Below are 26,595 nucleotides of genomic sequence, written 5' to 3'. Positions count from 1 at the left end.
AGTATGTGAGGGCAAGAGCTGGGACAGTGTTCTCCTGGGACGTTGCAGCACTGCTGGAGAGCTTGGCGGTTTCCATCCACAGGTGCACTGACAGGCGTGCATGCAAAGGGCACCACCCCGCCCCCTCTCCAGGGTGTGGCGTGCCCGCTGCAGTCTGGACCCTCCCCCAGCGCACTGGCCCCTGCGCCTTTCCCTCGGGGCCTGACCCTCCTAGTCTGTCTGTGAGGAGCTGCAGTTTCAGCGATTCCTCCTTCAGGACAGGCACCCAGAATCGCCTCCTGTATGCTCTGCTTTCCATGTGTGACAGTGATCCAGGATCTGCATAAAGTGCAGCTTGCAGAGCAGCAGTGAGGCCCCAGTGTAACCCTGTCACCATCCCCAGGACCCACGCCCTGACACTGGCCTCCTTTTCCCTGAATCTTTCCTAGTAGTTTTTCCATGTGGTGTGTATGTATCTTGACTCATCCACTTCACAGTTATTGAGTGTTTGGGCTTCATGACCGTAAGCTGCAGTGAACAAAATGGGAAAGCCCTGCCGCCCAGGACAGCTCACTGAAGTAGCAGGGGGCATGGGCAAAGGTCACGCAGAGAGACAGCTGTGACAGCTGTGTTCCCAGCCTCTCTGCCGGGGCACCTGCCGGGGTGCAGACACTCCTGAGTGATTCCCTCTGCACTGACACGTGAATGGCAGAGGATGGTCCCAGGACATGTCTCCTGTGAGTGGGTGTGCGCTGGGAACCACCGCTTTTGCCCAGAACCTCCTCACCTGTGGTTGGGGAAAGCGAGGCCACCCCAGAAAGGAGAGCCAGCAGGCAGTGTTGCCCTGACCCATGCAGAGCTGATGGTGGGGACCAGGTGTGAATGAGCAATGAGAGTTTGGGTTAACAGCCTTTTATTTGTTCCATTCTAGTTGTCCTTGGTAGTAATTTCTGGCATCTTACATTTCATTCCAGCTCTGATCATAAGACTGAACTCTCTGTTCTGGCCGCACTTTCCCTCACCATGATTTTTGTGTTGGTTCAGAAGAGGTGCTCCGTCACATCAAAAGTGGCCATGGCGTTTGGCCTGCTGGGCGTCTATTGCTACCGGGCGGCCATTGGGAATGTGCTGTTCCCATGGCAACAAGACAGCAAAGACATTTCAAAGTAAGTGCACTAGCAGACACAAGCACCTGTTTTTAGACCTGTTGTAATGTTTTGTGTACTAAAAATGCCATGCAGTCTTGAGAACGTTAGAGTTGCGTTTTTGTGAATTGTGATTTTGTCAACAGTTACTGAGAATACCTCAGTGAGCCAGTTCTGTTAGCCTCTTTTTTTGGTAGGAGAGAGACAAATAACTTGGAAGTAAGGTTACTGAAGAATTGGTGCTTTTGAATTGTGGTGTTGGAGAAGACTCTTGAGAGTCCCTTGGACTGCAAGGAGATCCAACCAGTCCGTTCTAAAGGAGATCAGTCCTGGGTGTTCACTGGAAGGACTGATGCTAAAGCTGAAACTCCAATACTTTGGCCACCTCATGCGACGAGTTGACTCACTGGAAAAGAGTCTGATGCTGGGAGGGATTGGGGGTGGGAGGAGACGGGGACGACGGAGAATGAGATGGCTGGATGGCATCACCGACTCGATGGACATGAGTTTGAGTGAACTCCGGGAGTTGGTGATGGACAGGGAGGCCTGGCGTGCTGTGATTCATGGGGTCGCGGAGAGTCAGACACGACTGAGCGACTGAACTGAACTGAAGGTCACTGAGGTGTTGTTTTTTTTTAAATAAGGGATTGTTTAAAAATAAAGAATTTAAAGGATTTCACTTTGCTCCACTAAGAAGTAACTAGTGATGAGGGTAATAATGAGTGGGTACTCCTAGCAGTTGGGGGTCAAATCCTGGCAGAAAGCCCAGCTTTTCCATAATTTACATGAGCTCCTGCAAATTGTCAACACCACTTTCTGCACGCCACAGGGCTTTCTGTTTTTAACAGTCACGAGGCTTGGGGTGAGCAGACCCTCTTTTGGAAGGCTGTTCATAAAATGTGTTAAGAATCTTGATTTTGTCCAATCCTCTGACTTGGGTGTACTCTTAACAGAATTCATCTCAAAGATACAGCCAGACATGAAAAGAGACTGGGGTATGGTTGTGTTCTCTGAAGCACTGCTTACGGTTGCACATAGTAAAAAATGAGGTGATTGGCCAGCTGTTGTGGACGAGTCTCTGAGGTCTGTGGTTTCAGGTCTTTAATCCATTTTGCATTTACGTTTGTGGTGTGAGGGAGTTGCCAGTTTGCTTCATTTACGTGTAGCGCTCTAGTTTTCCCAATGCCACTAACCGAACAGACTGTCTTTCCCCCACTGCATATTGTTGCCTCCTGTGTCGTCAGATAATTCCCCACCTAAGTGTGCGTTCACCTTGGCTCTACATTCCATCCCATCAGTCTGTTTGTGTGTGTGACGTGTGTGTTTGTGCCGGTTCCATGCTGTTTTGATTAGTGTAGCTATGTAGTATGGTTTAAAGTTAAGGCTTGTGATACCTCCAGCTTTGTTCTTTCTCAAGATTGTTTGGCGAGTTGAAATCTTTTGTGTTTCCTTACAAGATTTAAAATTTTAGAATTACCTGTTCTAGTTCTGTGAAACATACTTGTATTTTGATAAGGGTTGCATGAATGTGTAGACTGCCTTGAGTAGATGATCGTGTTCACAGTTTTAATTTTTCCCAGAACATGGTGTGTCTAAACGTCTCTACATCAGTCTGTGCTGTCTTCAGTCTTTTTCATGAGTGTCTTACGGTTTTCTGAGTACAGTTCTATTATCTCCTTCTTAGACTTATTTCTAAGTGTTTTATTACTTTGATGTGGTTATCAGTGGGATAGTTTTCTTACTTTTTATTTATGATAATTTGTTGTTATAGAAATGTAAAATATTTCTGTATATTAATTTTGTATTTTTCAGCTGTACTGAATTCTTTGATAAGCTGTAGTGGTATTTTGGATTTTCTGTGTATTGTATCATGGCGTCTGCAAACAGAGACAGTTGTACTTCTACCTTTCCAGTTTGGAGTCCTTTTATTTCTTTTTCTTATCTGACTGCTATAGCTAGGACTTCCAATTTTATGCTGAATAAAAGTGGTGAGTGGACATCCTTGTCTTGTTCTTAGTGTAGATCTTTTCACCACTGAATATGATGTTAGCTGTGGGCTTATCACACATGGCCTTTGTTATTTTGAGGTATGCTCCCTCTATACCCACTTTCTGGAGAATTTTTTAAATCATAAATGGCTGTTGAATTTTGTCAGAAGCTTTTTCCACCATCTGTTGAGGAGGATCATGTGGTTTTTATTCTTCAGTTTGTTAATTTGATATATAACTTTGATTGATTTTTGGATATTGAACCATCTTTGCATCCCTGGGATAAATCCCACTTCATCACAGTGTATGATCCTTTTAATGTTTTGTTGAATTTTATTTGCTACTATTTTGTTGATGATTTATTATCTGTGTTCATCAGTGATGTTGGCTTATAATTTTTTGTGTTCAATGTCTTTGTCTGGTTTTGATATCAGGGTTATGCTGGCCTCATAATGTGAGTTTGTAAGCATTCCTTCCTCTGCAATTTTTTGGAATAGTTTGAGAAGGATAGGTTTTCTCTAAATGTTTCGTATTGCTTTGCTAGTCAGAGAAAGAAAAGCAAGTGTTGCCCTCTCTGAAAGTGTGTCAGGGTGAGTTCTCAGCTGTGGCCAGATTGTCTGGGTGGCCAAGAGGCACAGGGGGCACTCCTGGGAACAGGGCCTGTCACCTGGTGTGGGGGGTCGAGATGATGCTGAGGGGCTGGCTGAGGTGACAGCCAAGTGGCAGGCGTTAACCTGCGGAAAGAAGGTCAGGTGGGGAGGCATGGTGGGGAGACACCTTAAAGGCTGTTTACCTCAAAGTCAGAGTTCTGTGCAGATGTCAAGACTGACTGTCACATGTGAGAGCATCCAACTCAGGACTGTTTGTTTAAATCTCAAAGTGTATATTGCTTACATGTAGGGTCTCAAAAATGATAGATGAACTTATTTACAAATCAAAGGGTGATGTATGAGTACATTCCTCTTTCCTCTCAGATGCATCTTATTTCAGCATCACGCGCGTCAAGATATGGATCACTTCCGTACCTTTCATGGAGACAACAGTATTTACCTTGTTGGTGTCGAAACACAGGCCAGTGCACCCTTTCATCAAGCTGCACTGCCTGATTCCCATGCTTCCTGTAAAATGCTTCCACTCCCCACCCCATTTATCCTGATTATAGATGCATCCTGGTTCCAGGCCCGTCCTGATTCTAGACTCCCTCCTGGTTCTGGATCTGCCCTGATTCTAAAGCTGCCCCGATTCTCGATCTCCCTAAAAACTGTTTCTCTCCTTTCAGTGTCCACAGGTGCTGCTGTCCTTCGGTGTTCTGGAGTCCTCTACATTTAACTGCTGACTTTGTTCTCCACTCTGAAGCCCAGACCTGGCTGGGGTGGAAGGCCTGGTTTCAGTGGTTCTGGACGCCCAGGCACAGCTGGGTGGTCAGGGCAAGAGGGGGACCCTTAAAGACATCGGTGGTGCTCTCCTTCCTGTTCATCGTCAGCCTGCGCAGTGTCCTCCTTGACACGGGACCGAGCCCCTTTCTTCTTGAAATGTCTCTGATTACTTGGGCCTTTGCGGATTTCTCCCTCTTTGACCTTATCCTACTGCAGCAGTTTTTCAAATTAACTATGCAAAGCAGGTGGGCAGATCTTTTGGCCACAAGTGATGGCTCTGATCTTTCATCCAGGTGATCCTTGGCCACATGAGCACGATTTCCTGTCAGCCGGCTCCATCAGAGAAGTGTACGCATAGAGGACAGTCCTGCCAGCCTCTGGGGGTCCTGGGGGGGTAACGTTCACAGGCAGACACCCCTACTTCCACAGAGCCCCCCACAGTGGGTGGGTCCCGAAGCTTGTATTGTCAGCTCGGCTCAGTAGACACATGGTTTTTGTGGGAAAATACATATTTGCTTTTTTGTAGCTGGTGCTAATGAATCTGCCTTGTCTTGCTTCCTTTAGGGGCATTACCGAGGCTCGTTTTGTTTATGTCTTTGCCCTTGGCATTCTGTTCACGGGCAGCAAAGACTTGCTTAAATCTCAGATCATTGCTGCAGACTTCACGGCCAGGACTGCAGGCCTCTGGGAGATACACAGCGGCTTCGTTCTCCTGGCAGCGCTGCTCCTCAGACCCCACAGTCTTCCCGTCTTGGTGCTGGGCCTTGTGATCCAGACCATCATGACCCGGTTCATCTGGAGGCCCCTGAGGCACAGCGTAGCCGAGGTCACTGTGATGCATTACTGGTTTGGTCAGGCATTCTTCTATTTTCAGGTAGGTTTTCATCATTATCATGGATAGAAGACTCTTTAATTTTTATGTTGTTTATCTTTTAGTTTTTCTTTTAAGAAAATTTTACCATAAGCTAGGAAGTTTAGTGAAAGAGCTGTTGGCATGGCAAGGTGAATTATGCTTAAATCATGCATATATTTATAAGATAAAGTACAGTTAGTTATTTAAGACAGGCATGCTTGGTGGCAACGTGCAGCTGCTGTGCAGGTCTGCTTCCCGCAGGCAGTCAGGGGAGTGAGTGCTTGGCTCAATCAACTTGGCTGGTGACTGCTCTCCCTGCTCCCTGGCTCTCAGCACTGGGCGCTGCTGGAGCTCCCGATTGGCTGCTACTCTCTTGGGACCCGTGCTTGTCGCATCTCCTCTTGGCAGACCCAGCCACCTCCAGGGTAGACCTCAGGGTGCAACTGTGTACTCGGGACAGCACTGGACAGGTGGACAGAGCGTCCAGCTCCTGGCCTTGGAGGGACCGAGTTCCACCTCAGCTTTCGGCCCTGCCTTTGACCTGCTCCCCGTACCCAGAGTTCAGCTCACCAGAGTCTCCCACTTGCCCCTGGTGGCACAGCAGACCCTGCCGCCTGATGAGGAAGGTGCCCACAGGCTCCCTGTGAACCGAGCAGTTCCACCCAACGCTGAGGCCTCGGTGTCGGGAAGACCGACTGCAGACCACGCCCCCGAGCAAGGAGGCGGTCTCTGACGCTCAGTTTGCTTCTCTGCCACGTGTGGCCTCGTCCCACGGCCGGACACGAAGCTCCCATGACAGTTTGTGATATCGGCACATCTCAGGCACTGCCCATAGGCAGCCAGAGCACGTGTGTCTGACAGCCACGGGTGCACCTGCAGCAGGCACCGTCAGACGCTGCAGGTGCCCAAGGAGCAGACCAGCACGGCCAGCCCTCACATGGCAGGCCCTCCACAGGTCAGACGCGTGGGCAGCTGTGTGGCCTTAGGAGCACAGTGGGCCCCCAGGGCCTCTCTCGTCTCCCCTCCCACAGCCCTTCCCTTGGGACGTCCTTTTCTCACTGTTGGGTTTCCTGGCAGGAGGCTGACAGGCTCACTGACCCCTTCCCCAGCCCTCAGCTCACCGACTCCTCATGGTACAGGGTCAGGAGCATGGTGCCCAGTTGGCATCCACAGCCCTCCATGGGCCCCTCAGTCTCTCTCTGCCTCTAGACCACCCCTTCTCCCCCCACCCACACACACAACATCAGGACTGTTGAGAACCTAGTGACCTAACGCAAGGAAAGCCCCAGAGCGTGTGGGCCACACCTTAGGCCAGCCCTCCCTGACGGCGGAGTCAGCTTTGGCAGCACCTCCAGCGACCCCCTGGGGTCAGAGCCACTTTTCCGTCATCAGCCTGCCTCCCCTCGCCATGACGTTTGAGATTCCTGTTCTTCCTTCTCCTCCTCTCAGCTCCGAGGTCTCCTCAGACTCCAGGGAGGGAATCATACAGTCAGGGGAGAGCCCAGATGGACGTGAGCAGAGGGGGTCATGGGAAGCTGCACAAAGGAGCTTGTTGTCAGAGGGTGACCCAGCGTGGGCAGTGCACACACGGGCAGTGGGCATGGCCTGAGGTGTTTGGGGGTCGGCGCCACCACCCAGTGGCACGCAGAGTGGCACGCAGCCAGGGGAGGAAGCGGTGGGCTCCACCCAGATTGGACCCATGTCCTGGGCCATAGGGTAAAAAGTTCCTGGGAAGGGCCTTCACTGTGCTGGGACAGACATTTGTACTCTCAGGCCTGTAAATAGCGCAAGTGTCTTAGAAAAGGCCACCAGCATCAGTGAAGACTGAAGGGTGGGGGGCCAAACCTTGGGAGACCCTCACTTGGATTCAAAACGCCACCCTCCCTGGTGGGACGAGCTGTCCTGTTCATGGCCAGGATCTTGGGCCTGACACTCACTGCACTCCCTGACAGCAGCGCCCTGCTGCTCCTATAAGCCGGGTGGCAACACTGCCCTTAGCCCCGCAGACAGGGCCCCGAGGAGGGAGGTTGGTGTGTCTGCCTGAAGTTGACAGAGTTTGGGGCTTTCCACACTCCATCAGCAGACTTACACCGTATAGTTCTCAAAGGTAAAAAACATTCCACTTGCTCCCCAAGCCTGGGAGTGAGGTGGGCAGGTAGAGGGCCGTCATCCAAGGTCAGCCCCAGAGCCGGGAGTGAACGGGCAGCAGGGCTTTGGGGCCACGTCCCCACGACAGGCTCTTGTGGTCCCTTGTGGCCATGGTACAGGACCAGCTGCCTCAGCACTGCTTCTGCCCTCATCCAGGGAAACTCCAACAGCATTGCCACTGTGGACATCTCAGCAGGCTTCGTGGGCCTGGATGCCTACATGGAGATCCCAGCCATATTCCTGACGGCATTTGCAACATACTCGGGGCCTCTGCTGTGGGCCAGCCACCTGGTGAACTTCCTGACCTCAGAAGCCAGCAGGTGAGGCTCCTCATCTTTAATCTGATGGAGGGTTAACTCCTGCTCCCAATAACTCAGAGGTCTTTTTCATTAGTTTTCTTTTCCTTAAATAAGAATGAACAGTCCACAGTGCGTGGCCAGTGTGGGGTGCGGGACAGGTCTGTGTAGGGACAGCTCAGACCTCCCTGCTGGCTTCTTCTAGATCATACTAAGTTGGGTCTCCCATTGGACAGGATGGAAAGCCCCTTCTCATCTACTTGCTGGGGACCTGGTTGGCGCCAAGGGAGGGGGTTGTCCACTGGGAACAAGAAAGCAGGAGTTCTTTCGTTCTCACAGAAGCTAGTTCTCACCTCCAGGATCCCTGCTGGAGAGGGGAGCCTGGACGGTCCCAAGGGGCTCCCCATGGGGCCGTGACTGTCAGCCTGTCCTGCCCCCATGGAAGCCAACAGCCACCAGCCCCAAAGCCTCCATCCTATTAGACTGATGGGGCAGCCCACCACGCTGTCCTGCCAGGCACGTCCTTCCATCCATCCTTCCCTTGCCCGTTTACTCCACAGAGTTTCCACCGCCTCACATTCCATGCTTCCTTCCTTGTTTCTACACCACTCCCCTTGGAAAGGGGCTTTGTGAGGAAGGGCTTCCAGCTTCCGTCCACATGCTCACCTGGGTGCCCAGGCCACCTGGCAGTGTGCGGCCTGACTGGTGTGTGGCAGCCTGCTGCTGGGCCACCCTCATCAGTCAGACAGGGTGCTGGTATTGCTGCAGTGGGCGGTGGACTCCTATGAGGTGCTGGAGTGTGAGGAGTGCAGTGTCTGTATGTCAGGGCTCCCTCAGCACCTCTGAACCCCTGACATGCTCCCCTTCGCACACTGGGCAGTTGCGCTGGTCAGGAAGGCCCCGGGAGGACCCTTCCAGCCAGGGGGCAGGTGAGCCTCCTGTCCCTGCCTGCCCCGAGGCCCCAACTTCTCTGCCCTGGAGGGTAGCGCAGGCCTTCCCAGGGCGAGTGCTGGCCCGATGCCTGAGCCCCACTTCTGTGGCTTCCGTCACAGGTTCTTCTCAGTCCCACAGGTTCATCCCAGACCAGGTCCTGAGACACAGGCCTCAGGGAGCCTCGGCCTCCGCCCCCATGCTTGTTCCCCGTGGACGTTTAGGGTGAAGGTGAGCACAGTGTGAGGCTGGCAAGACTCGAGTAGGACTTTGGGGAGGCACCTGCCGAGGAGAGAGCTCCTGCTCTGAGGTCACAGACTTCCCCCGACTCGCAGTCACTGCTGGCTGGCTGTGCTCACCCATGAGCCGGGTGCCTGCTGGCAGCCGTGGAGGGACATGGGGTGGGTGTGTGGCCTGGGATGCCCTTGCGTTATTCATGCTGCATGTGAGCCCTCCCTGGCCATGAGGTCATCCTGAACTGTGGGTTTGGTTGGGTCAGGAGGCTGGCAGGTCCCTTCACACAGCTGGGCGTGAGCAGGTAAGATGTGTGCCCCCTGCCCTGCAGGGCTGCCTGTGTGGCACCGGCTCGGCACGCATCACGCCGGTGACTGCAGGCCAGCCGGGCAGGTGGACAGGGCAGCTGAGGGCCGGGCTGTGAGAGCCCAGTCTTCTGTGAAGAGCAGCTTCGCTGGTGCTAAAATCACAGCTTGATTTTCCTGGCACTTGACATCTATTACACTTGTACTGGGGAGCAAAAAAGATGTTAGCGTGTTTTTTAAGTGAGTTGAAAGCATTTTAGTCAGTTGGGGAGTGTTGTGTGTTTTCCCTAAGTAAGGAGTGTTTCTCTTTTAGAAAAAGTTTTTCTTCTTCATTTTCAGTCAAGTTTCACTCATTGTTTCTGTTTTTATTTTTCCAGTAAAATCAGAAAACTATAACCAGACTAAAGTGGGAGAAAAAGAAAATTTCTTTTCTTATTTGATTCCTGGGTCAGGAAGATCCCCTGGAGAAGGGAATGGCAGCCCACTCCAGTATTCTTGCCTGGAGAATCTCATGGACAGGGGATCCTGGGGGGCTACTGTCCATAGGGTCGCAAAGAGTTGGACACAATTGAGCAGCTAACACTTTTTTTTTTTTAAGAGGGAGATGATTTTTCTAAATTTTTAATGTTTTTTATTTTTGGCTGCATCTGGTCTTATTTGAGGTACATGAGCTCTTTATTGCAGCATGCAGGCTTCTCTCTGACTGGCACATGGGCTCTGTGGTTTTCTGCAGGTAGGCTCTCCAGTTGAACCCTGGGCTCTTCCTGCCCCGCAGCATGTAGGATTTTAGTTCCCCAACCAGGGATCTAAGCCATGTCCCCTACATTGGAAAGCTACATTCTCAACCACTGGGCCACCAAGGAAGCTCTGAAAATGTATTTCTAATGACTCAAAAACGGGTAGACCATGCCCCTCTACTGAGGAGGTGGCATCTGTTCTGGAACTTAGCGGTGGGGACAGACAGCCTAGCTGCAGGACCTCTGTTCACCCCCTCAGGTGCAAATTATCTTATGCTGAGGTTACAGGAACTGGCTCCTCACTTGGGCTGTCTCTGTGGAGGGACCAGTCAGAGTGTTAAACGGGTCATGCTCCCCGTGCGTGACACTGAACCCAAGCAAGTCAGTGTCCTGAGTTTCCCTACCTCCCTGTCTGGTCGAGAGGGCCGTGGGGTCGGCAGGCTCCCTCTGAGCACAGGTGCCCTGGCACCCCAGGAGGGCGGCAGAGCCTGTGCCGAGGCCCGTCTACCAGGTCCATCCCCAGGGGTTTCCTGTGTTGGGTTTTGAGGCCAAGGCCCCAGGAGGGGAGGAGGTGATGCCTCAGGCCCAGCTCTCCCAGAACCGCTGCCCAAGGGACTGGATCCCAAGTGGGACACAAGGCTGGGCTTGAAGACTCACTGCAGGGCACGTGCTCTGGCGGTCACGTGTGTGCTCGTGACTTAGACGATCCAGAGCGGCATGCTCTAATGCGTGTCCCCTTTTGCTGACAGCGGCGCAGCCCTGAGGCATGCTTGCTTCTGCTACGCGCTCATTTGTTCCGCTCCAGCCTCTGTGTACATCGTCCTGGTGACATCCCTGCGTTACCACCTGTTTATATGGAGTGTGTTTTCTCCAAAACTTCTCTATGAGGGAATGCATCTACTCATCACAGCTGCTGTCTGCATATTCTTCACAGCCATGGACCAAACCAACACACAGTCTTAGACTGAGCTATTAAGACACTGAGAAAGTTATATATTTTTAAATTCTTTTGTTTACTTCATGGGTTTGTGTCATGAAGGATATCTGTTTAAATGCAAGTTTATTCTTTTAGAAGAAGATGTGAATTCTATAAGGTTGATGAATAGCTTCAACTTCTTTGATCACTGTATTTGAATTTAGATTGCGTCGTAAGTAGTTTAAAAAGCTCATTTAAAAATCCTTAGTCTGGATATGCATCGTATTTCCCTATTGACAATCACTCCAGAAACTTTTGAGCTTTTAATTTCCTCTGGATAAGTTACCTGAATATATGTGTTTAAATTGAAGAATACAAAGTTTCCAGGTTTGTTAGTGTCCAGGGAGGCTGTGGGACGAGGCTCACCTGCTGCCAGGGTCCCCTTGCAGAGCTCAGGGCCTTCATGATCCAGGAACCACCAGGGGTCCCAGAAGCTTGGGTTTATGTGGGCTATATCTGTCAGCATTTATGGCATTTAGAATTAAAACTTAAGACATTTAAAATAAATATATTCAATTAAAAATAAAGATATAAATCATTTGTGACACCAAGTACTATAGCCCACCAGGCTTCTCTGCCCATGGAATTCTCCAGGCAAGAATACTGGAGTGGGTTGCCATTCCCTTCTCCAGGGGATCTTCCTGACCCAGGGATCGAACCTGGGTCTCCCACATTGCAGGCAGATTGTTTACCATCTGAACCACCAGGGAAGCCCGTATTGCATGTTAATATACCATTTTAAAGAAAAATAAAGGAATCAGTGCCGAATATTCATTGGAAGGACTAATGCTGAAGCTGAAGCTCCAATACTTTGGCCACCTGACTTGAATTACCAACTCATTGGAAAAGACCCTGATGCTGGGGAAGATTGAAGACAGGAGGAGAAGGGGGCAACAGAGGATGAGAAGGTTGGTTGGCATCACCGACTCAATGGACTTGAGTTTGAGCAAACCCCAGTAGATAGTAAAGGACAAGGAAGCCTGGCGTGCTGCAGTCCATGAGGTCACGAAGAGTCAGACATGCCTGAACGACTGAACGACAGCCAGGATGGAGGCTTGTTGCAAGGAGAACCAGCCAGGTTATTAGCTGGAACTTTCAGGCCTGCCCCGATTCCTGGTGCGTCAATCACTATTGGCCAATGACTTAGTCAATCATGACTATATAATAAATCCTCCCTTTAAAAAAAAAATAAAAAGGAGTGTTTTCTTACCCTTTTTGAGAGTTCCCAAGTCAGGGAACCAGGAATGTTCTATGTGCCAGCATGCTGGGCCTCCAGGTCCACAAACACAGAAGGCCTTTGTTCAGGACTTTCCCCTGCATGCCTCTTCATCTGCTTCTTAATTCATGTCCTTTAACATCGTTTGATAGTAAATCACCAAACTAGTGAGTAAACATAATGTTCCCTGAACTCTGCTAGCCGTTCTATCCAATTGAGGGAATGACCAGCGAGGCTCTTGGGTGCCTCTGATTGACAGTCAGTCAGTCAGAGGCACAGGCCGCAGCCTGGCCCCGGCTTTGGTGGTGTCGGAAGTGCAGGGTGGGATCGGATCCTGTCTCTGGGTTGGCAGCATCGGGACTGCGTGGGATTCGCGGACTCCATACTGCCACAGACAGCTGCCTGGTCAGGAGGAGCCTCCACATGCGGTCCTTGGAACTGGGTTCAGCAACTCTTCTCAGTATGAGACCACTGAGTAAGGATAAAAATATGTGCCCTGTGTTGGTAGCAGCGCTTTTCACGACAGCAAGACACGGAAGCAGTCTGAGCGTCCTCCGATAGATGACGCATCAAGAGGGCGTGGCACGTACACACGGCGGAGGACCACGCAGCCATAAAAGGAAGTAAATCTGGCTCCGTTCTAGCGAGGTGGGGAGAACCTGCAGGCTTGAACAGGGTGAAGTACGTCAGAAAAACAAATATCGTACATGAACGCATATGTACGGAGTCTGGGAAATGGTGCTGGTGAGCCTGTTTCCGGGGGAGGGATGGAAACGCAGATACAGAGATGGGCTTGTGGACGCAGTGGGGGAAGGAGAGAGTGGGACGGATGGGGACAGTGGCACCAGCACACACACACTGACACGGGCATTGGTGAGAAGCTGCTGTGCGACACGGGGGGCCCAGTCCAGCACTCTGATGACCTGGAGGGGTGAGAAGCTGCTGTGCGACACCGGGAGCCCAGTCCAGCACTCTGATGACCTGGAGGGGTGAGAAGCTGCTGTGCGACACCGGGAGCCCAGTCCAGCACTCTGATGACCTGGAAGGGTGAGAAGCTGCTGTGCGACACGGGGGGCCCAGTCCAGCACTCTGATGACCTGGAGGGGTGAGAAGCTGCTGTGCGACACCGGGAGCCCAGTCCAGCACTCTGATGACCTAGAGGGGTGGGTGGCGGAGGGGAGAGAGGCATATCCAAATATCACCAGAGCAGGGAATGGCACACCACTTCAGCATTCTTGCCTTGAGAACAGTATGAAAAGGCAAAAAGATAAGGCACTGAGAAATGTACCACCCAGGTCAGTAGGTGTCCAATACGCTACTGGAGATCAGTGGAGAAATAACTCCAGAAAGAATGAAGGGATGGAGCCAAAGCAAAAACAACACCCAGTTGTGGGTGTGACTGGTGATGGAAGCAAGGTCCGATGCTGTAAAGAGCAATATTGCATAGAAACCTGGCATGTCAGGTCCATGAATCAAGCAAGGCAAATTGGAAGTGATCAAACAGGAGATGGCAAGAGTGAACATCAACATTTTAGGAATCAGTGAACTAAAATGGACTTGAATGGGTGAATTTAACTCAGATGACCATTAATCTACTACTGTGGGCAAGAATCCGTTAGAAGAAATGGAGTAGCCATCATAGTCAACAAAAGAGTCCAAAATGCAGTACTTGGATGCAGTCTCAAAAACAACAGAATGATCTCTTCATTCCCATGGCAAACCATTCAATATCACGGTAATCCAAGTCTATGCCCCAACCAGTAATGCTGAAGAAGTTGAACGATTCTGTGAAGACCTGCAAGACTTTCTAGAACTAACACCAAAAAAAAGATGTCCTTTTCATTATAGGGGACTGGAATGCAAAAGTAGGAAGTCAAGAAACACCTGGAGTAACAGGCAAAATTGGCCTTGGAGCACGGAATGAAGCAGGGCAAAGGCTGATAGAGTTTTGCCAAGAGAACACACTGGTCATAGCAAACACCCTCTTCCAACAACACAAGAGAAGACTCTACACATGGACATCACCAGATGGTCAACACCGAAATCAGATTGATTATATTCTTTGCAGCCAAAGATGGAGAAGCTCTATACAGATAGCAAAAACAAGACCAGGAGCTGACTGTGGCTCAGATCATGAACTCCTTATTGCCAAATTCAGACTTAAATAGAAGAAAGTAGGGAAAACCACTAGACCATTCAGGTATGACCTAAATGAAATTCCTTACGATTATACAGTGGAAGTGACACATAGATTCAAGGGATTAGATCTGATAGATGGAGTGCCTGATGAACTATGGACGGAGGTTCATGACATTGTACACGAGACAGGGATCAAGACCATCCCCAAGAAAAAGAAATGCAAAAAAGCAAAATGGCTGTCTGAGGAGGCCTTACAAATAGCTGTGAAAAGAATAGAAGCAAAAAGCAAAGGAGAAAAGGAAAGATATACCCATTTGAATGCACAATTCCAAAGAATAGCAAGGAGAGATAAGAAATCCTTCCTCAGTGATCAGTGCAAAGAAATAGAGGAAAACAGTAGAATGGGAAAGACTAGAGATATCTTCAAGAAAATTAGAGATACCAAGGGAATATTTAATGCAAAGGTGGGCTCTATAAAGGACAGAAATGGCATGGACCTAACAGAAGCAGAAGATACTAAGAAGAGGCAGCAAGAATACACAGAAGAACTGTACAAAAAAGATCTTCATGACCCAGATAATCAGGATGGTGTGATCACTCACCTAGAGCCAGACATCCTGGAATGTGAAGTCAAGTGTGCCTTAGAGAGCATCACTATGAACAAAGCTAGTGGAAGTGATGGAATTCCAATTGAGCTATTCCAAATCCTAAAAGGTGGTGCTGTGAAAGTGCTGAACTCAATATGCCAGCAAATTTGGAACACTTATCAGTGGCCACAGGACTGGAAAAGGTCAGTTTTCATTCCAATCCCAAAGAAAGGCAATGCCAAAGAATGCTCAAACTACTGCACAATTGCACTCATCTCACACACTAGTAAAGTAATTCTCCAAGCCAGGCTTCAGCAATACGTGAACCGTGAACTTCCAGATGTTCAAGCTGGTTTTAGAAAAGGCAGAGGAACCAGAGATCAAATTGCCAACATCCACTGGATCATCGAAAAAACAAGAGTTCCAGAAAAACATCTATTTCTGCTTCATTGACTTATGCCAAAGCCTTTGACTGTGGATCACAATAAACTGTGGGAAATTCTGAAAGAGATGGGAATACCAGACCACCTGACCTGCCTCTGGAGAAACCTATATGCAGGTCAGGAAGCAACAGTTAGACTGGACATGGAACAACAGACTAGTTCCAGATAGGAAAAGGAATACATCATTCCAGTCTGTATATTGTCACCCTACTTATTTAACTTATATGCAGAGTACATCATGAGAAACTCTGGACTGGATGGATGAAGCACAAGCTGGAATCAAGATTGCCAGGAGAAATATCAGTAACCTCAGATATGCAGATGACACCACCCTTATGGCAGAAAGTGAAGAGGAACTAAAGAGCCTCTTGATGAAAGTGAAAGAGGAGAGTGAAAAGTTGGCTTAAAGCTCAACTTTCAGAAAACTAAGATCATGGCATCATGAAGTCTGATCATGGCAAATAGATGGGGAAACAGTGGAAACAGCGGCTGACTGAATTTGGGGGGCTCCAAAATCACTGCAGATGGTGATTGCAGCCATGAAATTAAAAGACACTTACTCCTTGGAAGGAAAGTTATGACCAACCTAGACAGCATATTAAAAAGCAGAGACATTACTTTGCCAACAAAGGTCCGTCTAGTCAAGGCTATCGTTTTTCCAGTGGTCATGTATGGATGTGAGAGTTGGACTGTGAAGAAAGCTGAGCACCAAAGAATTGATGCTTTTGAACTGTGGTGTTGGACAAGACTCTTGAGAGTCCCTTGGACTGCAAGGAGATCCGACCAGTCCATCATAAATCAGTCCTGAATATTCATTGGAAGGACTGATGTTGAAGCTGAAACTCCAATACTTTGGCCACCTGATGTGAAGAGCTGACTCATTGGAAAAGACCCTGATGCTGGGAAAGATTTGAAGGCGGGAGGAGAAGGGGACGACAGAGGATGAGATGTTTGGATGGCATCACCAACTCAATGGACATGAGTTTGGGTAAACTCTGGGAGTTGGTGATGGACAGGGAGGCCTGGCGTGCTGCAGTTCATGTGGTTGCGACCAACTGAGTCGGACACAACTGAGAAACTGAACTGAATTGAACTGATATGTATGTATATATATATGTGTGTGTGTATATATATATATATATATATTTAATTATGGCGGGTTCAAGTTGTTGTACAGCAGAAACCAACACAACATTTTAAATACATAAAACAACAGACATTTTTTTTAAAAAGAGTGAAATGATGTTATTTGCAGCAACATGGATGAACCTAGAGATTATCATGCTAGGTGAGGTAAGTCAGATGACGACGAACACCGTACGATGTCACTTACATGTGGGATCTCATGACACAAATGAACTTACATACAGAACAGAAATAGACCCACAGACATAAAGAACAGACTTGTGGTTGCTGAGTGGGGGCAGGGGGGTGGCGGAGGGATGGACTGGGTGTAATACATATATATATAACCGAATCCCTTTGCTGTCCAGCAGAAATTAACACAACGTTGGAAGTCCCCGATATTTCCGTTTTTAGAATACATGCCAGCAACGCTATGAGTGTGCACAGACACACCTTTGTTGTGGAAGCGCAGACACACTCCAAGTGTGGCCCACGACAGGCAAGAGGTTAGGGTGACCCAGAGGGTGAGGGGTGCTGTGGCTGCTCCTAGACACTTTGCGTGTTTAACAATAAAAGAGAGCTGTGGCCTGAACACGGGAAATGATATTTTTAACTGTTGTGTTTTATTTTTGATGCATGTATTATATTACTTGCAATACATTAGATGTAACATGCTTCCTGATAAAAATAAAGGAAGTGTGTGGGGAAGAGGTGTCCTAAGAGCGCAGTCCCATACCAAGGTCACAGGTGTAAGGCCTTGCACCACGGCCACAGAAGCAGGGCCCAGAACCAAGGCCATTTCCAGAACTTACGAAACCCTTTGTAACCATTGCCAAAAGTACCCTCGATGATCACTAACACGCTTCCTTACTCCAAAATAGGCAGAGGCCCAGTCCAGTAGTCGCCATATAATGCCCTAATCCACACCTAAATCCCACACGTGCAGCAGGAATTTTTTTTTGTCTTGAGGCTATAAAAATTGGCTACTAACCCATGAAAAGGGCTTCCCTCATAACTCAGTTTGTCAAGAATTTGACTGCAATGGAGGAGACCCCAGTTCAATTCCTGGGACAGGAAGATCTGCTGGAGAAGGGATAGGCTACCCACTCCAGTATTCTTGGGCTTTCCTTGTGGCTCAGCTGGTAAAGAATCCACCTGCAACGCGGGAGACCTGGGTTCAATCCCTGGGTTGGGAAGACCCCTTGGAGAAGGGAAAGGCTACCCACTCCAGTATTCTGGCCTGGAGAGTTCCATGAACTGTAGAGTCCATGGGGTCGCAAAGAGTCAGACACGACTGAGCGCCTTTCACTTCACAACCCATGAAAAGCATCAGCTCTCCCTGGCCTGTCAGGAGGTCTGCCACTGTGCTCGCAAGGCCCTCATTGTCTCTGCTGTCAGCTCTCAATAAACTCCTTTCTGAAATACTCTGTGTCTGTAGACTCTTTTTCCAACCTGAGCTTGGACTGCCATGACACTGTTAGACCAGTCAGCAGCAACTCACCACCGCGGCTATCAAGTCTTTGAGTGGCGGCCGTTCTACTTTGAGATGTGCCTTATGTGTAATATACGACCAGATTTCTGCACTTAGTATGGAAGGTATATATCTCTTTACCCTCCAGTCTGCCAAGAGTGGCACTTGACTTTGCATCAGGGCAAGTGGCAGGATGGAGCATGGGGCACCCTCTGGAATTCCCGACATCCAGTCCCCAGGGTAGCCATTGAATGAACACGGAGATGAATTAGCAGAGGCTGAATTGACAGCCCTGGTGACGGGCATGGGGTGGAGCCCCTCAGTGGGGAACAAGGAGAGGCTGAGTTTTGATAAAAGTCTGAGTTTAGGGTCCTAAGGGACCCTGAGGAGGGCAGTGAGCAGGCCGTTCGCTGAAAGCACAGAGGTCTGCAGAGAGCTGGAGGTTGCTACACTGCCATACCTGGGCTCACAGAACTCCCACAAATGCCACTTGAAAAAAGAACCTTGGTCCCACTTGTGGCTAGAACAAGGCAAGGGACCCAGGCACAACGAAGAACTGAGCTCAGACCCCTGTTCTCACACCAGCTCCATCCCAGGCACACAGCCCGCTCCCTAAGCTTAGGTTGTCCTACATTTGAAGTGCTGTTTCCAGGATTAAGGGAGGCAGCAATCTTAAAGTGCTTGTCACACAAGGCCTGGCCCATAAAGAGCTCTCTACACAAACTAGGCATTGGTCAAATGACACCACACTGACAGAGATGGTGGTGGGCATAGGACTCTGGGGCTGGAGTGCAGGCTCAGGCAAGGCTAATTGGTTGGGCAGGTGAGGGTGAGGTCTCAGGAAACTGCTGGAGCTTTTCCCCGCCTCCAGGAAGGGTTTGCAGTGCCAAGAGGTGAGGGAGGCAGGAGGTGGCAGAGCTCACAGCTCTCGGCGGCTCCACAGTAGTAGACAAAGGAGAACTGAAGTCTTGCATTTCAGGAAAAATAACCTAAGCTGCACTCAAAGGCAGAAGGGGCTCCCAGGGCCAGCCTGCTGCACAGGAGCAGGGGGCGCTGCCTCCAGGGCCGATGGTTCAGACAGCCCTGCAGGTGCACTTGGAAGAGGCTCCCAGCAAAGGCAACGTCCCAGCAGGGCCAGGACACGAGATGGGGGTGAGGGTCCAGGGATGGACACAAGTATTGAGGGGACTGTGTGAGCCAAGGCTGGGAGAAGAAGGAGCAGGTGGAGAAAAAGTCCCTAAAATGAGCAAAATTGAGGCCACTGCAGAGTCCACGCTGCCCCAGGCAGAGAGGCCCCTTCAGAGCGCATACTCGTCAGCCTTTCACTGGATAAGAGTGGTGTCTCCAGCAGGACTCCAGCCTCTGACACAGAGGCCACGCCTACCTCCGCCTCCCCAAGCTGCTGAGAAGAGGAAGTAACGTGTGCCAGGTGGGATTTATGAAATAACAGTCACTGGCGCTCTTACCTGCAAACGTTTGCAAATATGCCAAATGTTCAGAAAGATTTCCCCCTTGGGTGATTAATCTCACTGTTTCAGTTTTTTTTTTTTAATGTTCATCTGACAGATAGCGAGGGCACCACCAGCTTCACCCCTGTGCCCTGGCTCAGGGAAGGGGTGCCCTCCCTGGGGATCCTCAGCAGCTGGCCCCAGGCAGGAAGGAGGGCACAAACCACGCACCTGAGTTCTGTACCAGGTTCAACAGTGTTCAATGCAGTCCCCAAAATTCTTATTCACCTAGAACATGACTTTATCTGCAAATAGGGTCTTTGCAGATCACTCTGAACTAGAGAGGGACCTAAAGCCAACGAAGTCCTCATAAGAAGCAGAGAAGGGCACACAGAGAGAGGCCACCAAAAGTGGGATCAGGTATAATGTGGTATGTCCATAGACCCAGGTATGCCTGGGGCTGCTGGCTCCCAGAGCCTGGAGGGAGGAAGAGAATGAGTTCTTCTTTAGGGTTTCAAGAAGGAGCCAGCCCTGTCAACTACCTGACCTTAGACTTCTGGCCTCCAGACTGTGAGATAATATATATTTGTTGTTTTAATCCATGTAGTGTGACAGCAGTCCAGGGAACTGAGACAAGCTCCTACAATGTCCATGCCCCTGAGATGGTCCAGGCCCCTGAGATGGTCCAGGCCCCTGAGATGGTTGAGATGGTTCAGGTCCCTGAGATGGTCCAGGCCCCTGAGATGGTCCAGGCCCCTGAGATGATCCAGGTCTCTGAGATGGTCCAGGCCTCTGAGATGGTCCAGACCTCTGAGATGTTCCTGGCCTACATCCTGGTACTCCATATCATCTTCCGTGCTCAGCGACACCAGTCAGTTTGCCTCCCCACTGCACACCCACCTCCTGACATGTCCATGGCGCACACCAGCTTCGGTCTCCACACCTACTTATTCTCTGGGCCCCAGACAAGGGCCCCCTGTCCCCCACAGAGAAGGCTGAAAGGTCAGACTGGGTCAGCTCCATGAGGTTTTACTTTTTCTTCAGAAAAGGTAGTTCTTGGACGTTCCTGGGGAGGACAGCACAATCTGACACACGTTTTAGAAGAGTTTTATCAGGAGTGGAGCTGATAAAGGACCCAGGCTGGTGTTGTAGGAATAGTGTGAGCACACAGCAGGTGCACAGGTCAAAGCTGCGCCTGGGTGTCGGGAGAAGGGCCCCCTCCTGCAGCCACAGGCAGCACAGGGAAGGGCCACAGTGGCCTCCATCCCTGACCAGCCTGTTTGGCACTTCTGCCCTTGATGTAGCCCGGGTGGCTTGACAACACAGTCTGCTGGACCAGGGCCAGAGTCACCCAGAGACAGAGAAGAAGTGACCATTGTGTGGAGAGTGTGCCCTAACACAGACTTCATCGATTCAAAAGGAACAGGATTTCTGTTGATATTCTGCAGAGGAGTGATGGTAGATGAAAAGGCAGAGAGAGAACTTCTCTAGATGAAACTCACCTGTATGAGGATGACCCTCCAAATGTGGAGATTTTGAGAAAACCATTAAAAACAGTGACAGGAACCCCCAGGACGTCCTTAGAATTCAAACTGGCGATGTAAGAATGTATGGGCACTACTTTCCAAAGTTAGATTTTTATTTTCATCTTGGTGAGATTTTTCCTGTAATTATTGTGCTGAAAAGTAGCAAATTAAACAAAGATATCATATCATCTAGAAAATGAACCACCTAACATTAGGCTGCTGGCTCCCTCTCCCATAAAAAGAAGTTCACAGGTATATAAAGAATTTATACTTACTTATGTGCCAGAATTCATTTTGCTTAGAGTCTCTTATTTATTAATTTTCATTCATATTTTGGTGAGAAAATGGTGCTTTGGGGCAATAACATTGAGGGCTTGCAAGGGGCCTGTGCCCAGAGCAGGGCTTCCTGGAGGTCACTCAGAGGTCTCTGCAACACTGCTGCCTGGGAGCCTGGGAACTTGACCTGCACACCCCCAACAACACTGGCCCCAACCTCAACGCTCCCCTGGTGTGGCTGGATGTGCTGTGCTGGCATCTGGGTGAGAAGCCGTCCCACCAGCGTATCCCACCTGGATATGACAGAGTGTGCAGGCCGACATGCAGCTCAGCACCCACAGAATCCTCCAAGGAATGCTCCCCACGAGCGTGCTCCACAATGCCTCAGCCAGGGGTACCAGCCCACAGCCAGGCCACTCCACCGACACACTGCACCTAGAGTCCCTGGTGCCCCAGGCAGGCCACTGGCCTGGCCCTCACACACCAGGAAGCAGTGTGTGTGTGTGTGTGTGTGTGTGTTCATGCACTGGTGCGTGTTTGCAAACATGCTCTGTCTGGGAGTGTAAACACAGGTATATGTGTGCATAGATGCACGTGCTCATTTGTGTGCATTCCTAGTGCTGACACACTTGTAATGTGTGTACAAGGTCATGTGTGCATGCATCTGTCACAAATGTATTCCTGCATGCACACATGTGTGTGCGTGTGTGTGCGTTTGCACATATTTGAGGTTCCCACCTGCATGGCATCGTGACGCTCACCAAGAGTAAAAACATTGATAACCGGCAGTTTGATCTTCACCACAGCACCATCTGACGAATTTCTTAAGTGAAATGGTTGCTTAATTATATCAGTCAAAAATTCGGTTTTGTAGTTGAGATTTGTGTGGCCAAGAGCACCTCCTCTGCCTGAGGAAGGCATTTGAGCCCTGGCACCCTGGGAGCGTTTGTTCATCAACATTAAGAAAACACAGGTTTGGTGACTGTGTCATGTGTTGTTAATTAAGTCATTCTTCTAAATGTAAACAAACTTTATGTTTAAAATAACTTACAAACAGCATTAAACAAAGTAAAAACACAAAAATGTGTTTATTTAATTTTGGTATTTCATCATGATATAAACTCTTGGTTTGGCCTCCACCAGGCCAAGAGTTTATTATTATTCTGAAAAGTAGCATAAGACCCATATTTTAAGAACGCTCCAAGAGCTGGCATTATTTTCCAAGGAGCATAAGAATCAATTCTAAACAACTAACGTAAATTTTCAAAAAGGAGAAAAAGCATGAATGAGCTGGCTAACCTCCCAGGACTCTGAAGCCACCACAAGCAGCTAGAAGGAAGCGAGGTGGTGACTCTCCTGCCTCCCTGAGTGCTGGTCTTCAGAACAATTTGAGTGAAGGGATATTGGAGGTTTTATTTCTTTAGCGAACTTAAAGAAATAAAACCCTGGTATCCCATATCATTATATCGGCCTCTATAAAGGGGACTTAATCATATTCTGGAGTTAGAAACACATCTTTAAAAACCCCATCTAGCTTCTTGGTCACACGTACATTTGACAGGGGGAAGCCACTGTCTGTGCCCCCAGATGCCCTCTGCTGCCCCATCCCATGGAAAGTCTGAAACTTGAGAGAGGTCATTGATTTTGCCTGCATATTCGAAAGACAAACCGTGTAAGACAGAACCTCAGGAAGCAGGAAGGATACAGGAAGGTCTGACATCAGATGTCCGCGCTGCTCAAGAGTTTCCTCCGTTCCAGTGGCCCCTGCCCAGCAGCCTTCCGCAAGAGCTCACCGTGTGCCCACTCAGTGGGTGCACCCTCGCTTGGCTGCCTCATGTGGTTCTGGAAAGTCAGCCTTGCAGCAGCCCTTGAGGTCTGTGCTCCACGAATGGGGAGCAGCCCTGCCTTATTGATTTGGTCTAGGTAGATGGGGAAAAGCTTTTCAAAAGTCTCTTTTACTGCCACTTATCACTTTTTCTGCTTAGGTTGATGGCCAGTGGGCTGGTGGTGTGGGGGCAGCGGGGGTATCAGGTGATAAGGACCAGCAGGGGAACTAGTTGGGCTGGGCCCTCAGCCTGGCTGAATCTCAAGGCCTCGTACGGAACACTATCTGAAGAGGTCTGGGTATGAGGACCTGGGAGGTTGGCCCGGAATGATCCTTTTTTCTCGGATGGCCTCAACATAACAAGGAAAAGACACTGCCCAAGGCCCCTTTGATCAGAATCCCCAAGTTTCTAAGTAATTGTCCAAGCATCAGCATAACAGCTCTGCCACCTTCACTGAATGGTGGCAGGTCTCCACTTCTCTGCGTGGATAGCGGGCCTCTCCTCTCTAGCAGCCTCTGCTGCAGCTGGGCAGCTCTGCTGGTCATGGTTAGCTGCTGGACCCGGTCACCTGGGTACAGAGGAACTCTGGCTTTGGGCAGGGCAGCTGGTCTCATCCCAGAGCCTGCACCTGGAAGCCACATCTGCAACACCAAGTCTGGCTGCTTTTCCACAATTAGCAGTGGGCCCCAATGCACTCTAGAGAGATTATTTCCTTAGCTTTCCTCACTTCAAGTGTCCTGTGCTGTGCTCACCCTAGCAGAGCACAGGGTGTATCCTCAACTCCCTTTGCAGGAGAGGAGGGTCACACCATTTGGGCCAAAGTGGGACTCCGCTTACAGCACATTCAGAATTAGCAGCACACCTGCCTGGAGCCACAATTCCAGGACAGGGTAGTTGGATCCCCTTTCCCCAAGATCCAGAGCCGACCTGGATCCCAGTCGGAACCACAGGACTGGGCGGAAACGCGTTTCACGTTGTGTTTAAGCAGGCACACACAGGTGTATCCTAATGATTTACAAGTATGACCTTCACATCAGTTAAGGCTATTTAAGGGGTATATTTCAAATGAAATGCTATAATATCCAAAATTACCAGATTACTGAATTAACCAACAGGATAATAATCTTTGCCAGAAAAACTATGACTGTGATTTCCAAAATAGGATTGGATTGTTGATATGTATTAAACAAAATAAGCTCAGTTTTGCCATAAAAACCCAATCTCCAGTTTCCAGAAAAAAGAAATGTATGGGACCTGATATACACACAGAAAGTTAGCCTCAGAAAGAGGTTGGATTTAGCCAACCAGCTAGCATAATACAACTGTTCAAACTCACATCTGTCAGACCAAATTCAATAATTTTCCCCCAAAATTGATTTGTGTGTCAACATTCTCTGACCCCAATTTGATGAATATCTCCAATAACATAGCAATTAATTTAATAAAGGAACTCACCAATTTTAAATTGCAATAAATTTACCAAACATTTTCACTGTTTATGGAGAGCTTTACAGTAAGAAAGTTATCAACAAAAGCAGGCACATCCGTGTACAAAGTGTTGCTGTGGGTGCTCCTTCACGTCTTCCATTCCGACAGTATCAGCCGCTCCGTCTTTCTGTCCTCTCAGGCAGCGTTCTTCCCGCTCTCTGGGTGAGCTTTCACCCTGGCCTGGGCCTCAGGGGCGCCCAGGGAACGGACTTGCCAAAGAGAAGTGCGGTGGGGGCGAGCCAACCCCAAAACATTGATTGTAAACTTTAAAATGGAGTCCGGATACGAGCAGACACAAAAAAGAAGAGAAACCTCCCAAACACAGAAATAATAGTACTGGAGGACCAGTCTCGCGGCGGGAAGCCCCCAGAGGCGCTGGGCCAGACCGCCCCTGAAGCTGCGGCGCCACGGAGAGGCTTGGCTTTGCGCCCCGCCAGCCCCCCACCTCCCGCGCCGCCGCGGCAGGGCAGGGAGCCGGGCACGGCCGTTCGCACCGGCCCAGGGGCTCAGCAGGCCCGGCCCGGCTCCCAGGGGCGCGCCGCCTCGCAGGGCGGGCGGCAGCAGTAGGGGTAGGAGGCGTTGAGGTCGGGGTCCGAGGGAGCGTACCCCGGCAGCTCCACAGACGGGTGCCCCCCGCAGCACACCTCCACGCCCGCCTCGTCACACGCGTGGAAGACTCCCACGTTGATGTAGGAGACCGCGTGGTGCGTCGCGAAGCCGGCGCAGTCCCCCGGGGCGGCGAAGTCCGATTCCTCCGGAGACAGGATGGAAGCCTCGCTGGGCCGCGGCTGCAGCCTCCGCCCCCGCCGGCCCCGCCGGCCCCGCCGCGCCCGGGAGGCGGGCGGCAGCGCGCGGAGCCCCGGGCCGCCGCGGGGCCGCGCCAGGGCCCGGCCTCCCTTCCGCCGACCGCGCCGGCCGCGCCGGGCCTGCGACGACTTGTAGTTCTTGACCAGCAGGAGGCTGAGCAGGCCCAGGAGGCACTCGAGCGAGTTGAAGACGGTGGAGAGCACCAGGCCGCGCTGGTAGTCCTTCAGCTGGCGGCACTTGGCGGAGGTGGCGCTGTCCAGGGTGCCGCGGGCGCGCGGCGCGCCGGGGGCCGGGCCGGGGCCGGCGGCCGCAGGTCCCGGGGCCGGGCCGGGGGCCGCGGCCGGCGCGCGCGGAGGCAGGCAGTAGTGGGAATACTTGCGCTCCACCAGGGACACGGTGTCGCCGTCGATCACGGCGCCCGCGAAGGCGCTGAGGACCCCGAGCATGAAGACGAGGACGCCGAGCAGGAGCAGGTTCTGGCTGCTCACCGGCCCCGAGGGCCCGGCGGCGCCCCGCGGGTCGCCCGGTGCGGCCTCCGCAGCCCCCGCGGAGCCGGCGGCGACCCCGAGCCCCGGGCCCGGGCCTGGCCCCGCGAGGGGCGCGTCCCGGGGCCCGCAGCAGAGCAGGGCGGCGCCGAGCAGCGAGAGGCCGGCGGCCAGCAGCAGCCCCGAATAGAAGGCGCCGGCGGCCGCCCCCAGCCGGAACGGCTCCCCGCGCAGCTCCGAGCCCAGCGAGAAGCACTTGAGGCCGACGGCGGCGGCGCTGAGCGCGCAGGCGAGCAGGAGGCAGGAGGAGAGCGCGGCGCAGGCCCCGCGGACGCTCCACTTCATCCTCCGCGCCCGAGCCGGCCCGCACCCCGCGCGCCCGCCGCCGCCCGCCGCCGCCCCCGCCGCCTGCGCCTCCTCCCGGCGCCGCGCGGCCGGACCGCCGGCCTCCTCCTCATCCTCCCGCGTCCTCCCGGGCCCGCGCCGCCGCCGCCGCCGCAGTCGGAGCCCGCATCCTCCGCCTCCCGCCGCCGCCGCCGCCGCCGCGGCCCCGCGCAGGGAACCGATGCGGCGCGGAGGACCGCAGGGCGCGCGCGCCCCCTCCCCAGCCCGCGGCGCCCCTCCCAGGACGCTCAGCGCCCCCCACCGCCTGCGGCCCCGCGCGCCCGGCCCGGGCACCGCCCTCCCCCGCCCCCCCAACCCGCGGCGCCCCTAGGACACCCCTCGGCCACCCCGTACAAGGAGAAGCCCCCCGCGCCGCGTCGCGCCGCTTCTTCCCCGGAGTAGCGCCG

At 51.4% G+C, this 26,595-nt stretch overlaps 2 protein-coding genes across 2 annotated transcripts in view; one reads left to right on the top strand and one right to left on the bottom strand.

Annotated features, from left to right (window-relative positions):
* Nucleotides 1–17,918, top strand: part of PIGG (phosphatidylinositol glycan anchor biosynthesis class G (EMM blood group)) — a 45,467-nt gene extending 27,549 nt beyond the window's left edge. The window contains exons 10-13 of the mRNA XM_055434193.2: nt 954–1,145; nt 5,053–5,362; nt 7,646–7,809; nt 10,741–17,918. Coding sequence (XP_055290168.2) covers nt 954–1,145; nt 5,053–5,362; nt 7,646–7,809; nt 10,741–10,954 — 880 coding nt within the window. The 3' untranslated portion in view covers nt 10,955–17,918. The remainder of the gene's footprint in view (nt 1–953; nt 1,146–5,052; nt 5,363–7,645; nt 7,810–10,740) is intronic.
* A 7,100-nt stretch (nt 17,919–25,018) lies between these two features.
* TMEM271 (transmembrane protein 271) lies at nt 25,019–26,149 on the bottom strand. The gene has a single exon (XM_055434673.1). It carries the CDS (start codon nt 26,147–26,149, stop codon nt 25,019–25,021), a length of 1,131 nt encoding a protein of 376 aa, XP_055290648.1.
* Nucleotides 26,150–26,595: the final 446 nt, after the last annotated feature.

This window comes from Moschus berezovskii, chromosome 5, assembly GCF_049115385.1.
Source record: "Moschus berezovskii isolate FMDL1 chromosome 5, NW_MosBer_1.0, whole genome shotgun sequence".
In the NCBI taxonomy this organism is placed as follows: domain Eukaryota; kingdom Metazoa; phylum Chordata; class Mammalia; order Artiodactyla; family Moschidae; genus Moschus; species Moschus berezovskii.
Note: the sequence above shows the minus strand (reverse complement) of the source record. Positions and strands in the feature narration are given on the sequence as shown.